The 12,514-nt window shown below is 36.1% G+C and overlaps 2 protein-coding genes across 2 annotated transcripts; one reads left to right on the top strand and one right to left on the bottom strand.

Annotated features, from left to right (window-relative positions):
* The first annotated feature begins 6,553 nt into the window (after positions 1-6,553).
* Positions 6,554-7,648, top strand: LOC130722381 (stress-related protein). The gene is made up of 2 exons (XM_057573088.1): positions 6,554-6,731; positions 6,821-7,648. Exons 1-2 carry the CDS (start codon positions 6,678-6,680, stop codon positions 7,421-7,423), a joined length of 657 nt encoding a protein of 218 aa, XP_057429071.1. The 5' UTR covers positions 6,554-6,677; the 3' UTR covers positions 7,424-7,648.
* Positions 7,649-8,103: 455 nt separating this feature from the next.
* Positions 8,104-10,179, bottom strand: LOC130722380 (pentatricopeptide repeat-containing protein At4g21705, mitochondrial). Its single transcript, XM_057573087.1, has 2 exons — positions 9,866-10,179; positions 8,104-9,501 (listed from the first exon to the last, which is right to left on the bottom strand). Exons 1-2 carry the CDS (start codon positions 10,112-10,114, stop codon positions 8,263-8,265), a joined length of 1,488 nt encoding a protein of 495 aa, XP_057429070.1. The 5' UTR covers positions 10,115-10,179; the 3' UTR covers positions 8,104-8,262.
* Positions 10,180-12,514: the final 2,335 nt, after the last annotated feature.

Below are 12,514 nucleotides of genomic sequence, written 5' to 3'. Positions count from 1 at the left end.
CAATCATTTACTGCTTAGTGTGAGCACCAATGGCGAAGAGATTAGTCATTGTTGTCAGCCGTGGATAAACTCTTATTTCAATAAAAGGTTTTTAAAACGATTATTGTTTGAAGTGCTTTATGTACCAAAAAAAAGCCTTTATTAAAATTGTATTTTGAATAAAAAATTAAGCCATTTTATTAACTAGTTTTCCTTAAAAAAAAACTAGCTTAATTATTTTATAATCTTAAATATATAGATTGAAATTGATCTTATTGTAAAAATCATTTAATCTTATTTTACTTACTTTTTTCTATATATTCATTTAAACTCAATTTCTACAATTTTATGTTTAATCATTTTTTTACCTTAAAAGTTTAGGTAATATGAAGTACATACGAATTATTTAAATATTTCATTGTCCATCCATTGCAATATCTTTACAACTTTGACTTATGATGCACATAAGGCAAATGCATATCTATTGTAAATTGCTAACAAAAACAGAGACAATACATTTTGATCCAACATCTATGGTGCACACTATATACTTTTTTCAACCTAAAAACATCCATGGTGCAAAAGAATGCACATCCCTAGGTATTTCCTTTGTTAGAGAACCTCCAAAATAAAGAATGGATTCATGGAAAGCTCCAACAGTCAGTTAATAAAGGAAATACATATACAACAGAATCCTAATCACATATATAAGAAATCATTTTTGTACATCAAAGAAAATGAATTCTTAGAGAAACAATTCTTAGTCTCAAGAGAATAAGAGCTATAAATTTTAGGAGTTATGTAAATTTATTTTAAATTTCATTGACATGTAAACAATCAGAAAATCTTTTTTTTTCTTTGACCACCAGTCTCCATGGGGAAATGGGCCCCATGTGACTAATCTGGCTCGGGATACGGTAGTGATGTCCCTGGCCATAAAAGTACTATTTTTTACCTCAGCGGGGATCGAATCCGGGCCAGAAGTCTAGGCGAAATCTCTTAAGGAAATGCACATTCACCACTTGTGTCAACCCCCTTGTTCAAAACCAAATAGTTGATTTCAACTAAAAATTTTGACAAAATCAAATAAGTACCTCATGTTTAATTTTCCTTCTTGGCAAAATAACCAGAAAATAAAATAAAAAATGAAAAAATAAGAAAAGAAATATCATGCCTTTCAAAGTAATAATGACAATATAATAATGTAAAATAAGTGATAGCGTAGCTCTTTCCTTTAAAGTGACAAGAAAAAAAGTCTACATATAATAACCTTATTAATACTTAAGAAGACTAATGTCTTAATCTTTGCAAAATAATAAATGGAAAAAAATAAAATAAATTTTTTCTTCTTTATCTTCCTAGCAAAGTAATAGAGGAAATGTACATTTTTATATTTGCATGAAAATTTCTAATCATGTGATTTCTTATATACTGATTATGATTTTATTATATATCTTTCGTTTTTTAAGGGACTAAACCAAATATTCAAATCTCAGGTTTCCTTATTGGCAAAATAACCCGCAAATAAAATAATAAATGATAGATAAATGAATGGTTATGAACTTATGATCCCCACTTAAATTGCCGATTGATTTTTCATGGGCTCTATGATAATTTTATGTAGAAATTTTCGGGCTAAATTGCGGCACACTTTAAAATAATAAATGACAGAATACCCGTCAAAAAAAAAAAATGACGCAATGAAAAGGTAAGAAAATATGCTTAAATTGTAGAATATATATATATATATATATATTTCAAAAAAAAATCAAATTCTATTAGATGACAATGATGATAATAATAATAATAAAGTTTCATTGATAGTCCAGTCACTAATTGTAATTCAATGATTGATGATTGATTTTCGCATAGTACTTCATTCTCAGATTGATTTCATTTTTTATTACAATTTAGTGATTGTTATGCTAATTATTATAAATGGGTGACTCATTTGATTTTTTTGATTAATGATAATTTGGTGATTGATTCAGTGATTATAACTTGATATTGGGATTTATATTGAACTTATCATACTCAATGGGTGTCGATTTGCAATAGTTAAAAGTAGTTGTTGGAACTCCAGAGTTTGAAAGTTTGATCCTTAACAGACACATTCTTCGAGAAACCGTTAGCATTTACTGCACCCGAGTAGAATAAAATTACCTCAATATATGTTTTTTTAATGTAATTACCTCAATAGATGACACCTATGGGTATATAAACCTAAAATGGAATTTATTTAATAAGTTTTATGACTGAATCAAGAAAAGTAATTGCATTATATTCAAAATTATAATTAAAATAGTTGAAGACCGGAATTTGAGACATTGACCAACGTTGAACATATTATGTGAGAACTCTTGTTGGACACTCTTGTTATTGTGAAAATGAGAAGTATACTAACAGCAACCGTTAGATCAATTTTAAGGATGTTGATTAAATCTTAAACTCACTTGGCCCATATTTACATTCTCTCACTCGACATTTTCTTCACTATTGCACAAATAATTTACTTCCACATTTGTTGGGAACGCAGAAATCCATTTCCTAGAAGAAATCAAGATATTAGGAGACAATATACGTAATTTAAATACCATGGTTTTCAACTTTTTTTTAATTCACGGATTTTTCCAACTTGAATCAGGGACTCAATCAATATATATGGCTAAGAGAAGATGCTTTCAAGCATGTACGTATCAGCAACATATCCAAATTAAACCATCTAGTAATCAATTTCCTTTACAAATGAATCTAATATCACATATCAAGTTTCCTATAATTAACCTAATTAATGTCTCCTATACAAGGTAACAAATCAATTATCGTTTGATAAAGGAAATTAAGAAACAAAATTAATACAAAATATTATAATACAAACCGCCACTTCACATTATATATATCATTTGCTACCTAGTTCTCTCCCTCACTCATATGCACAATCAGTGGCGGATCCAGGACCCCGGGGTCAGGGGGTTCAAATTTTTCAAATGAGTAAATCGATAAAAATGTAATTAAATGAAGACTACAAGCACACTTTTTTTTTTGTCATCAAAAGTGAAATTAAATTAATCAATCCCACTACAATAGACTAGAATAGAAGGACTGATTTATTATACACCACTAAAAAGAGTACTAAATTACTTAAGCCATAGAGATACCTCCAAGGAGTACTATAGTCTAGACTATCTTCAAATGCCAAAGCTGATTCCTAACACCAGCAATTTCAGCCATGGAAATTCACCAACCAATTAAGCTGACGCAACTCTGCCAAATGCCCAAGAATGAACCCTGCAAAACTATCAACCTTCTTCTCACATAGATCCTCACAATTAAAAGCCACATATCATATTGTTGTCAAGACCATGCCCCCAATATCGCTAATGAATCCCAACAATGTATAACAAAGCTTCATGAATTCCAAGATGCACTTCTAGTCCGCACCATGCCAATTGAAATTCAGATGCCAGAGTCTCCCAGCATTTAAACACGCTGCATCTATTCATACCTTACCTTACTACTCCTTTGACCTTTCCAATAACATCAAAACCATATCACTCATTAATCAGATTAAAAATTTCCTTCCTGCTGCAGCAATATCATCCTCAACTCATCAGCAATACACGCAATACCATTCTCCAAAAGCATGTAGGAAATCCTTATCCCTGGCCCGCAACCACTCCCATGCCCTCTATTTACTCTTCTCAAATACTTCCGCTGGATTACAATTACCACCCTTGAAAATACCATCACCCTTGAAATTATCTAATTAATTATGGAAGAACACAACTCACAGTTTCACCTGCTGAATTAAAAACCAAATTCAACCACCCACTGTCCACAATTTTTCATCACCCATCGTTGAAACTTGAAATTGTTCTTGAACAATTCAAATCAAATCTAAAAATTCATTTAACACATGCTTATTTGGTTCTAGGTCCTGCATTGAAAAAATGAAAGGGATGCATTTGACAAAGTAATTCATCAATTACAGGTGCTTCGCTGTGGTTTTGCAACTGCAGCAAAAAAAAAAACCACAACCCCCATAGCTACCCCAATGAGCCACAAGTAGCCCCATGAATTAACCTTCTACTTCAAACCCAAACCTCCCAAATACACCCATAACAGTAACCATCCAGATCTGCAAATCCCATATCCACCATCCTAGATTGAAACCCAACAACTCCAGCACCTGCAAACCCAGAAAATAACCAGAAGAAACCCAGAAAAATCAACAACAGAACACATCCACGGAGTGCATCTGGTTCCATGAGGGGTCATACCTAGGGTAGAGCCGCAGAGGGGCGGCTGGACTGGTGGACGGTGGTGGCGTGGCGTGGTGGTGGCCGGTGGTGATGCGCCGTGTCGTGCGTGTTTGAATCTTGATGACCTAGTGAGAATGCGAGAGAGTGAGGGCGTGGTGAGCGTGAATCGTGAGAGGGTGAGAGCGTGAGTCTGTGAGTGTGTGTGAGAGAGAGGAGTAAGTTGGGGTCTGGGTGCAAATTAAATTTCTCAGGGGGTTCAAAAAAAAAACATAACAGGGGGTAAGTAGAATTTTTCTTTTTTTCAGGGGGTTCATCTGAACCCCTGACTTGGATGTGGGTCCGCCCCTGTGCACAATTGCACACAAGTATCACTCACACAACACAGCCTCTCTCACATTCAACAATATAATGGATCATGCAGAGATTCTCCAAATTGAACCCGCTGAACTCACATTTCTCACGGAGAAAAAAGATTTCTGTAAGCTTCATCTTATAAACAAGACGACCAACTATGTGGCCTTTAGGCTTCGACTATCGAAGCCTGAAAAATACGGTGTAACCCCAAGAGAAGGCGGCATCATCATGCCACAGGGAACGTATGATATTATTGGTATTATTCCCCACCTAAATCATTATTAGTGTTATATTAGTTGTTAATGTTATTACTTGTGTTGCTCTAAACAATACATACATGTGTGTGTTTCTATTGTTGGATACAGTAAGCCGGAAATCAGACAAGTTACCTCCACCTGGTTTTGAATGCACAGACAGATTTTTGATTCAAAGCATGGCTCTTTCCGTGAAGGATCTCTTTACTGAAAATAGGGGCAAGCGCCATGTTGAGGAGAAGGAGCTGAAGGCAGTGCTGATGCTTCTACCAAACATAGATTGCAAGGAGAATCCATCCAGCGACAATCTTATGTCTCCAGATTGAGAATTAGTTCTTGGAGATTTTTTAGACTAGATATGACAATGACAATATAAGAGCATAACTTTTGGCAATACTTGGAATAAATGGTTATGTTTATGCAGAGATTTTTTTTCTTCTGCATTCTAGGTTTCTATATTAGGGGTTAATTAGGCTGCACTCAGAAATGTTTGATTCCAAGTTTAAATTTATATATAAGTTTTATATTCTTCCATTACTTTGAGATCTTTTATCTTCTTTTCCATGGCACTCATCTACCACACGAAGATCATATATTACACATAAAGTGTAAAAGAAATACAAGGCTATCTTAATTGATGATCTGGAACAATTATAAGCTACTAATACTTAGACTTTGGCTTATATACGAACCAATTAGGGGTGCAAACGATTGGGTCAATTCGACCAACCCGATCAGTTCAACCCAATTTAATGACAAAAGTTTTTGGTTTGGTTCAGATTCGCGGATTCATTTGAATTCAATTTTGTCAATTTGAGCAGATTGGTTCGGATCTCGGATTTGAAAAAATAAAATATGATCCAAGCCAAGTATCTAAACTATACTTAATTGTCAATAATTTTTTGACACACGTATACTATCATAATCATTTGGTAGTGCCTTAGTGGTGAAATTTTGTGTTTAATTTTCTATGTTTACATAGCTATTTATATTTCATATTTATTATTATTTTAGTGGCGATTTGATCAACCCGATCTAATCTAAACATTGTCGATGAACATTGTCTGTGGTTCGGTTCAAGTTCAAAGAAAGAACATATGTGAAATCTCAAACTAACCCAACAGTTTTGTTAGGATTGAATTGAATTTTATTTTGCCATTCAATCTAACCCATTCATAACCTCTGAAACCCAACCCTCATCCCATATGTTATTTCTATATTAATAAAATACAATGTACGTTAAAAAAGCAATTTTTTAGTTTTAACTTTTAACGCTCAAAGTCTCAAACCGTGTTTCCCTTAACACCCACACACACACACACACTTATATTTAACTAAAATTGTAAAATAAACAAGCTATTATTATTATACATCATAAATCCCTAGTTCACTATCCAAAATACTACCTATCTATAACCATCTCAGGTTGGAAAATTTCTCCAGGTCAACAACAACAGGATAAAAGTAGAAAACTGAAATATATAGTATGTGTGTCTAAAAATACATAGTGCATTTCTAAAAATTTCTCAAGGTCAACATGTCAAACCCAAGATAGTGTGTGTCTAAAAATAAATAACATGAACCAAACATAGAATAGAAGAAAAGAAGTGTGTAGAAGTAGAAATTTCTTAGCGGGGAAGAAAAAGCACTTTGTTTAGCATTAACGCGTTTTGTCGTTGGCACTTGACCCTAAATTTCTGCATATTCCCACGCCACCGTTCTTCCCTTCCCTATATAAACCCACTTTCCCCCAATTCTCAAAATTCATTCCAATTCCAAATTGATTCCTAAACCCTAATTCGAAAACTCTCTCTCCAACCATTCATCCATGGCCTCCGACTCTGAATCTCAACAACAACTTCTCCAATCTCAACCACAAATGGTAAATTCATCTTTCTCTTTGTTCAATCTAGGGTTCTTATTTCTGATTTTGATTGAAATTGAAATTGAAATTGAATTTGAATTTTACAGGTTGAAGATCAGAAACAAAAAGAGCTCAAGTACCTGGAATTCGTGCAATTCGCCACAATCCAAGCCCTGATGCGATTCGCCATCCTCTACTCCAACGCCAAGGAACGCGCCGGACCACTCAAGCCCGGCGTCGACACCGTCGAGGAAGCCGTCAAGACGGTGGTTGGCCCCGTCTACGACAAATTCCACCAGGTCCCCGCCGAGTTTCTCCGCTACGTCGATCGCAAGGTTGACGAGTCCGTCTCTGAGATCGACCGCCATGTTCCATCCAACGTCAAGAGCGTGTCCTCCCAGGCGCGATCTGTCGTCTCTGAGGTCCGCCGTGCCGGCGTGGTTGAATCTGCTTCCGGTCTCGCTAGGACTGTTTACTCCAAGTATGAGCCTAAGGCGGAGCAGTGCGCCGTGTCGGCGTGGAGGAGGTTGAACCAGCTGCCGCTTTTCCCTCAGGTGGCTGGCGCTGTGTTGCCTAAGGCTGCTTACTGCTCGGAGAAGTACAACGAGGCGGTTGTTTCCACCGCCCAGAAGGGTTACAGAGTTTCGGCTTATCTTCCCTTGGTGCCTACTGACAAGATAGCCAAGGTGTTCAGTGCAACTGCAAACTAATCATTTTCAATTGTTCTTAGTTTTGAACAATTGTTATGTCTTTACTTTGTTTTCTATGCATGAAGAAAAAAAAAATTGTATTGTCAATTACTCCCTATAGTATGCATATCATATCATGTCTCCTTGGACTATGATTTTGGTCAGTTTATAATAGCATCATGTAATTTTGGTCAATGGAAGGTTATGTAATGAGGGGGAATGGAATGGAATCATATTATGATACTATGTTTGGTTGTTTTGATTTGTTAAAAATGATGGAATGAAATGAAACTTTGTAGAATTCATTTCATTCCATTGTATCTCTTTATTTTCATTGCCTCCTATAATGGTTGGTATATGATTGAATCAATTGTGAAAAATAAAATAGTTTTATCCTTATTTTTCAATGTTCACAAGATTATCTTGAAGGTTTGAAGCTTTTAAAGGGTAACAAGATAAGACAGTATCTTCATTGTTCAATCCCAGACGATGTGTATGAAGAATAATTTGTAAGAAGAGAGTTACTCACTTATGTGAATTCCAAGCTTTGAGGAGATAAGTCTCATGTTTGCTGTGAGATCAAACAGGGAGTTCATAAGTAGCAATTTATTTGATTAGGATGCAAAATTGAAAATGTCTTTGGTATGGTTGGAAGAAATGGGGAAGGGAGAGATCTTGGTATGTACGTAAGAGACAAGTGGTAGAAGAAAGGATATTGGATCTTTACTATATATATAGTTTGGACCAATAAAAAGTCATAACAAAGGACTCATGTGTTCAATTGAAATTGAGAACTATCGATGATGTGTTGTCTTTCTATAAATGATTGAGATGCATAAGAATACAAATGTGGTCCATAGTTATGCCTTCTTGATGCTAAGAATTTTCTTAGTTTCTTCGTTTTCATTAATGTCATCTTTTTTCATGCGATCCAAAAGCTCGTCCACTTCTTTACCAGCTCGTAGATAAGACTTGATTAGGGCATGATACATTAGACTATTTACTGAGACAATGTTTCTTAACAGACTCACTAAAACTTCTGCATCTTCAACACTGCTCTTATTACCAATCCAACTCAATAGCCCCGCAACCACCTTCGGGTTAGGTTTCCGCCCTTTATTTTCTGCACACAAAGAGGCGGATGTTTTCAAGCACTCCAATGCTTTCTCCATTTCACCCTTATGCAGATATGAGCTTGCCACTATAGTCCACCAGTTTGGGGTGGTGGCCTTTCCCTTCTTCGGTAAATCTTCAAGTATGGCTTCAGCTTTCTCAGGGAAACCATTATCTGAGTATCCCATGATTAATGTATTAGGAACTGCATAATCATAACAATTACCAGAGGACTCCCATTCCTTCAGTATTTTCTCAGCTTCATCAAACTCCGCAAGCTTTACCAGAGATTCTAACACAGTCACAAAATCCCGGTTTAGGCATCTCTTGCACGCACTTTTCTCCAAATCCCATAGTCTTAGGACCTCATTCTTTTGTCCAAGCCGGGCATAAAGAGAGATGAGATGATTGTAACCCTCACCATCTTTGTTATTTAGCCTCTCCTCAGATTTCCTTAGAGCACCAACTGCCTTACTTGTAAGTCCTGCTTTTATATAGGAATTTGCCACGACAGAGTAAGTGTTCCAGTCCATCACAATGTGTGGTTGACTCTCCATCTCCTTCAATATTTCTTCCATTCCATCAATATTCTGCCTCATGCCGTAAGAATTTATACAGATTCTGTAGCTGAAGTTATCCGGCAAAACTTGGTTTTCCTTCATCTCATTCAGCACATCACGAACCTTCTCATGCTGTCCAACATTCGTGTACAGACACATAATGTCATTGTAAGTTAGCGACAATGAAGCAAACCCCAGCTCCTTCATTTTCTGAAAATGGGCAAGGGACTTATCAGTTAAGCGCTGTCGAACATAGCAATTCAAGAGAGCACCATATGCCTTCTCAGTTTTGTCTTGTTCCTTCAAGCTATCAAAGTAGCTTTCCGCCGAAGAAAATCCATGAACCTTGCCGATCAGGTCCAAGTGCACCGCATGTTCCGTTGGCGAAAATATGCACACACCATTCTTATTCATCCACTCAGATACCTGCAGCCATTAACCAACATAACTTCAGGGACTACAACAAACAATCAATTAGTTATTTAAATTTTCAAACAGTCCAACCATGATCCAGTCTCACATACATCTTATTTTGAATCAGTTGCAACAAATGTTGGAACAACAAAAGCAGAAGCATGCCATAACTATTCATGTAGCTCATCAGAACTTACCCATCAGACTAATTCCAGCTTAATTAACAAAAAAAACAATGATTATCTACATCAACTAACACAATCAACCAAAACCCTTCTCTGCATTGCATTTTCTAGCACTAAAGGTTTCATTTTTGGTCTCATTATCCATTTTCCCCAAATTTAAATTTTACAAGAGTGCAGAGATTTTGCGAAACCTGAAGGGCTTGGGAGAATCTGCTGCGTTTGCGAAGATCACGAATGAGGCGCTGAAGCTCTCCGACACGAACCTTGTTCCCCTTGTAGACCCAATCGTCGAGCTCCCCAACCACACTCGTATTGGGATTTCCAAGTGGGCTGATTTTGGAGTAGAGGCTTGGTTTCTTGGTCCTGCTTGTGTAGTATGACCTGCTACTCTTCCCAATTTCAATCGCAGTCGCAATTCTTTGAAGAAGCTTCAACCCCATCTCAATGGTGACGCTAGGGTTTAACTGTCGATGGGAGGTGCAGGGTTTAACGTTGAAGATGAAGATTGAACTGGATGTGAATTTTTTGTTTTTTTGGTTGAAATTGGATATGGTGAGGTGGCCCTCAGCCATGGACACAGATTAAGGGCCTTGAGATTGGGCTTTTGCTTTGGGCTTGTTGGCCCATTAAATATTTAAATTAACCTTAAGCAACTGCAAAAACATTCAACTGTTCCCGGCTCGAACAGAATTGCCTCCGAATGAGGACACATATGTCTTACACATTTACATTATACTACAGCTAACCAAATAGGGAGATGGATTTGATTTTTAAATTTTAACTCTTGCGAATATAAAAAAAAAAAAACTCATTTTGTGTCGCTACTGCTTAGTGTGCGGATACAAGATATTAGCCGCACGACTATCTACTATGAGAATACCTTGGTTAACATCGAAAAAAAGATGCTGAAACACATAACTAAGTCCACTTTATCTTTTTTTTTTGTCTTTGACTGAATCATCACCACTGATGTTGATGTGAGATTAAGAATGTATTTAGGTACAAGTTAAATTCACCGTGAACAAACTTTCATCACGATTCATAAGAAGTGTTTCATTTACTTTTTAACTTATGCATGCAAACATTCAGGGTAACACATCATAACTCTTTGCTAAGGTTGATGGTTATAAATAAAGCCCTCTTTAATGAACAAAAGAAATAAAAACGCATAGCATATGTTTAGCTTAGACATGTAATCTCTCAACTATCCTTTGCAAAAACATCTCTTACATATTCAAACACATTCCCTCCTCCTTTTTCTTTTTCTCATTGCACAACATATTCCGGACAGTGGTATCTAAATTTCACATTTTGGAAACAGAACCGAAGACAAAGGCAGCAGAAAGCAATTGTAGGTCCTGCTGAAATACCAGCTCAAAAGTAAAGCTGATTAGAACAGCATCCTCTCTCTTTCTCTCTCTCACACACTCTCACCTTTATATTAACCTTAACATTTTCATCCTTGTCTCACTCATGAGTCTTCATGGCTCCACCACTTTGTCTTTTGACCAAAGCCTTTTTTACTTTCTTTCTCTTTTTGATCTCTTAGAAATTCTCACTCAACATTTCTGATGTTCATTATTTGCCTCACCATTAGCTTGATAATGGTAGGCCTCTTGCATTAATGGTAAATTTTGATTCCATTACATTCCCATGTGTGCATGTCTCATGCAAGTATAAGAACCTTGCTTGTTCTCCCACACCTAAGTCTTTAAATATTACTGAAACATCACTCTCCTCCCAAGGATTTAAATTTTAATCCTACTATATCTATACCTTACTTATATCCATTTCAATAGCTATAGCTAGCATGTTTCATTAAAATAAATTGTCTATTAGCATGTTTGGAAAACATTTTAAAAATGATTCTAAAGTCAAAATCAATTTTGTGGAGAAGTTTCTGTGAGTAGTTTCTGCGTACCAAAATTGATTATTGCGGAAAAATAAGTTGATCCAAACAAGCTATATATATAGTCTCATTTATCAAGATCTACAACTGTCCCCTCTTTCTGCTAGTACTCCCTCTCTTCCTCTCCTAGTCTCCTCTGTTTCTCTCTGCCTCTTCTCTGTTTCTCTGTTTCTCTCTGCCTCTTCTCCTCTTTTTCTCTCTGTCTCTCAGGCATATTGTTGTTGAAATGTTGAATAAAAGCAAAAGAATATGCTTTAGTCCTGATCTGAGTGAGAAATCCAACATTCTTCTCAAGCATGGTAAAGTATTAGGAAACAAGAAGAGGACTTTGAGATTGACCAAGGACCCTATATTGACACCTGTGAGATTCCTACTACAACTTGGAGAAAAAGTAGCAAGTTCCATCAGAGTTGTTTCTATGAGAAGGAGATCCTCCAGGAAGGTTTCTTCATCCACTTTGGTCAGGTCACGTTCACTATCAGACCTCACTGATTCACATCGTGCTAAAGCTGTAGAAGATTGCATTCAGTTCTTGCATTCTTCTTCCACTAGGGAGGCACCCAGTTGATAGCATGTTTGTATCAGCTTATTTTCTCTCAGAATCAATTTTAGAACTGCACAGTAGCTTCTTCTCATAATTGATTTTGGTTGTCGAATCAATTCTAGCAAGATTTCCAAACATGTTATTAGTTTTTATCTGCAAATTGTGGATGGGAAAGTTTTTCAAGGTTGTTACTTGTAAGAGAATGTATTAGAGAAAAAGGGGTATGCTTTCTTGATTTTCAATTTACATATTCAGTAGTAGAAATAGAGGTTGATCTTTGTGCACCATGTTCATCTGAAACTTGGCTCAAATCATCATAGTTTGTATTGCAAACTGTGTAAATTTCCATTCAATGCAATATGTTTATGTGGCTATTAGTTTTCTAAA

The sequence above is a fragment of the Lotus japonicus genome, chromosome 6 (genome assembly GCF_012489685.1).
Source record: "Lotus japonicus ecotype B-129 chromosome 6, LjGifu_v1.2".
Taxonomy (NCBI): domain Eukaryota; kingdom Viridiplantae; phylum Streptophyta; class Magnoliopsida; order Fabales; family Fabaceae; genus Lotus; species Lotus japonicus.
Note: the sequence above shows the minus strand (reverse complement) of the source record. Positions and strands in the feature narration are given on the sequence as shown.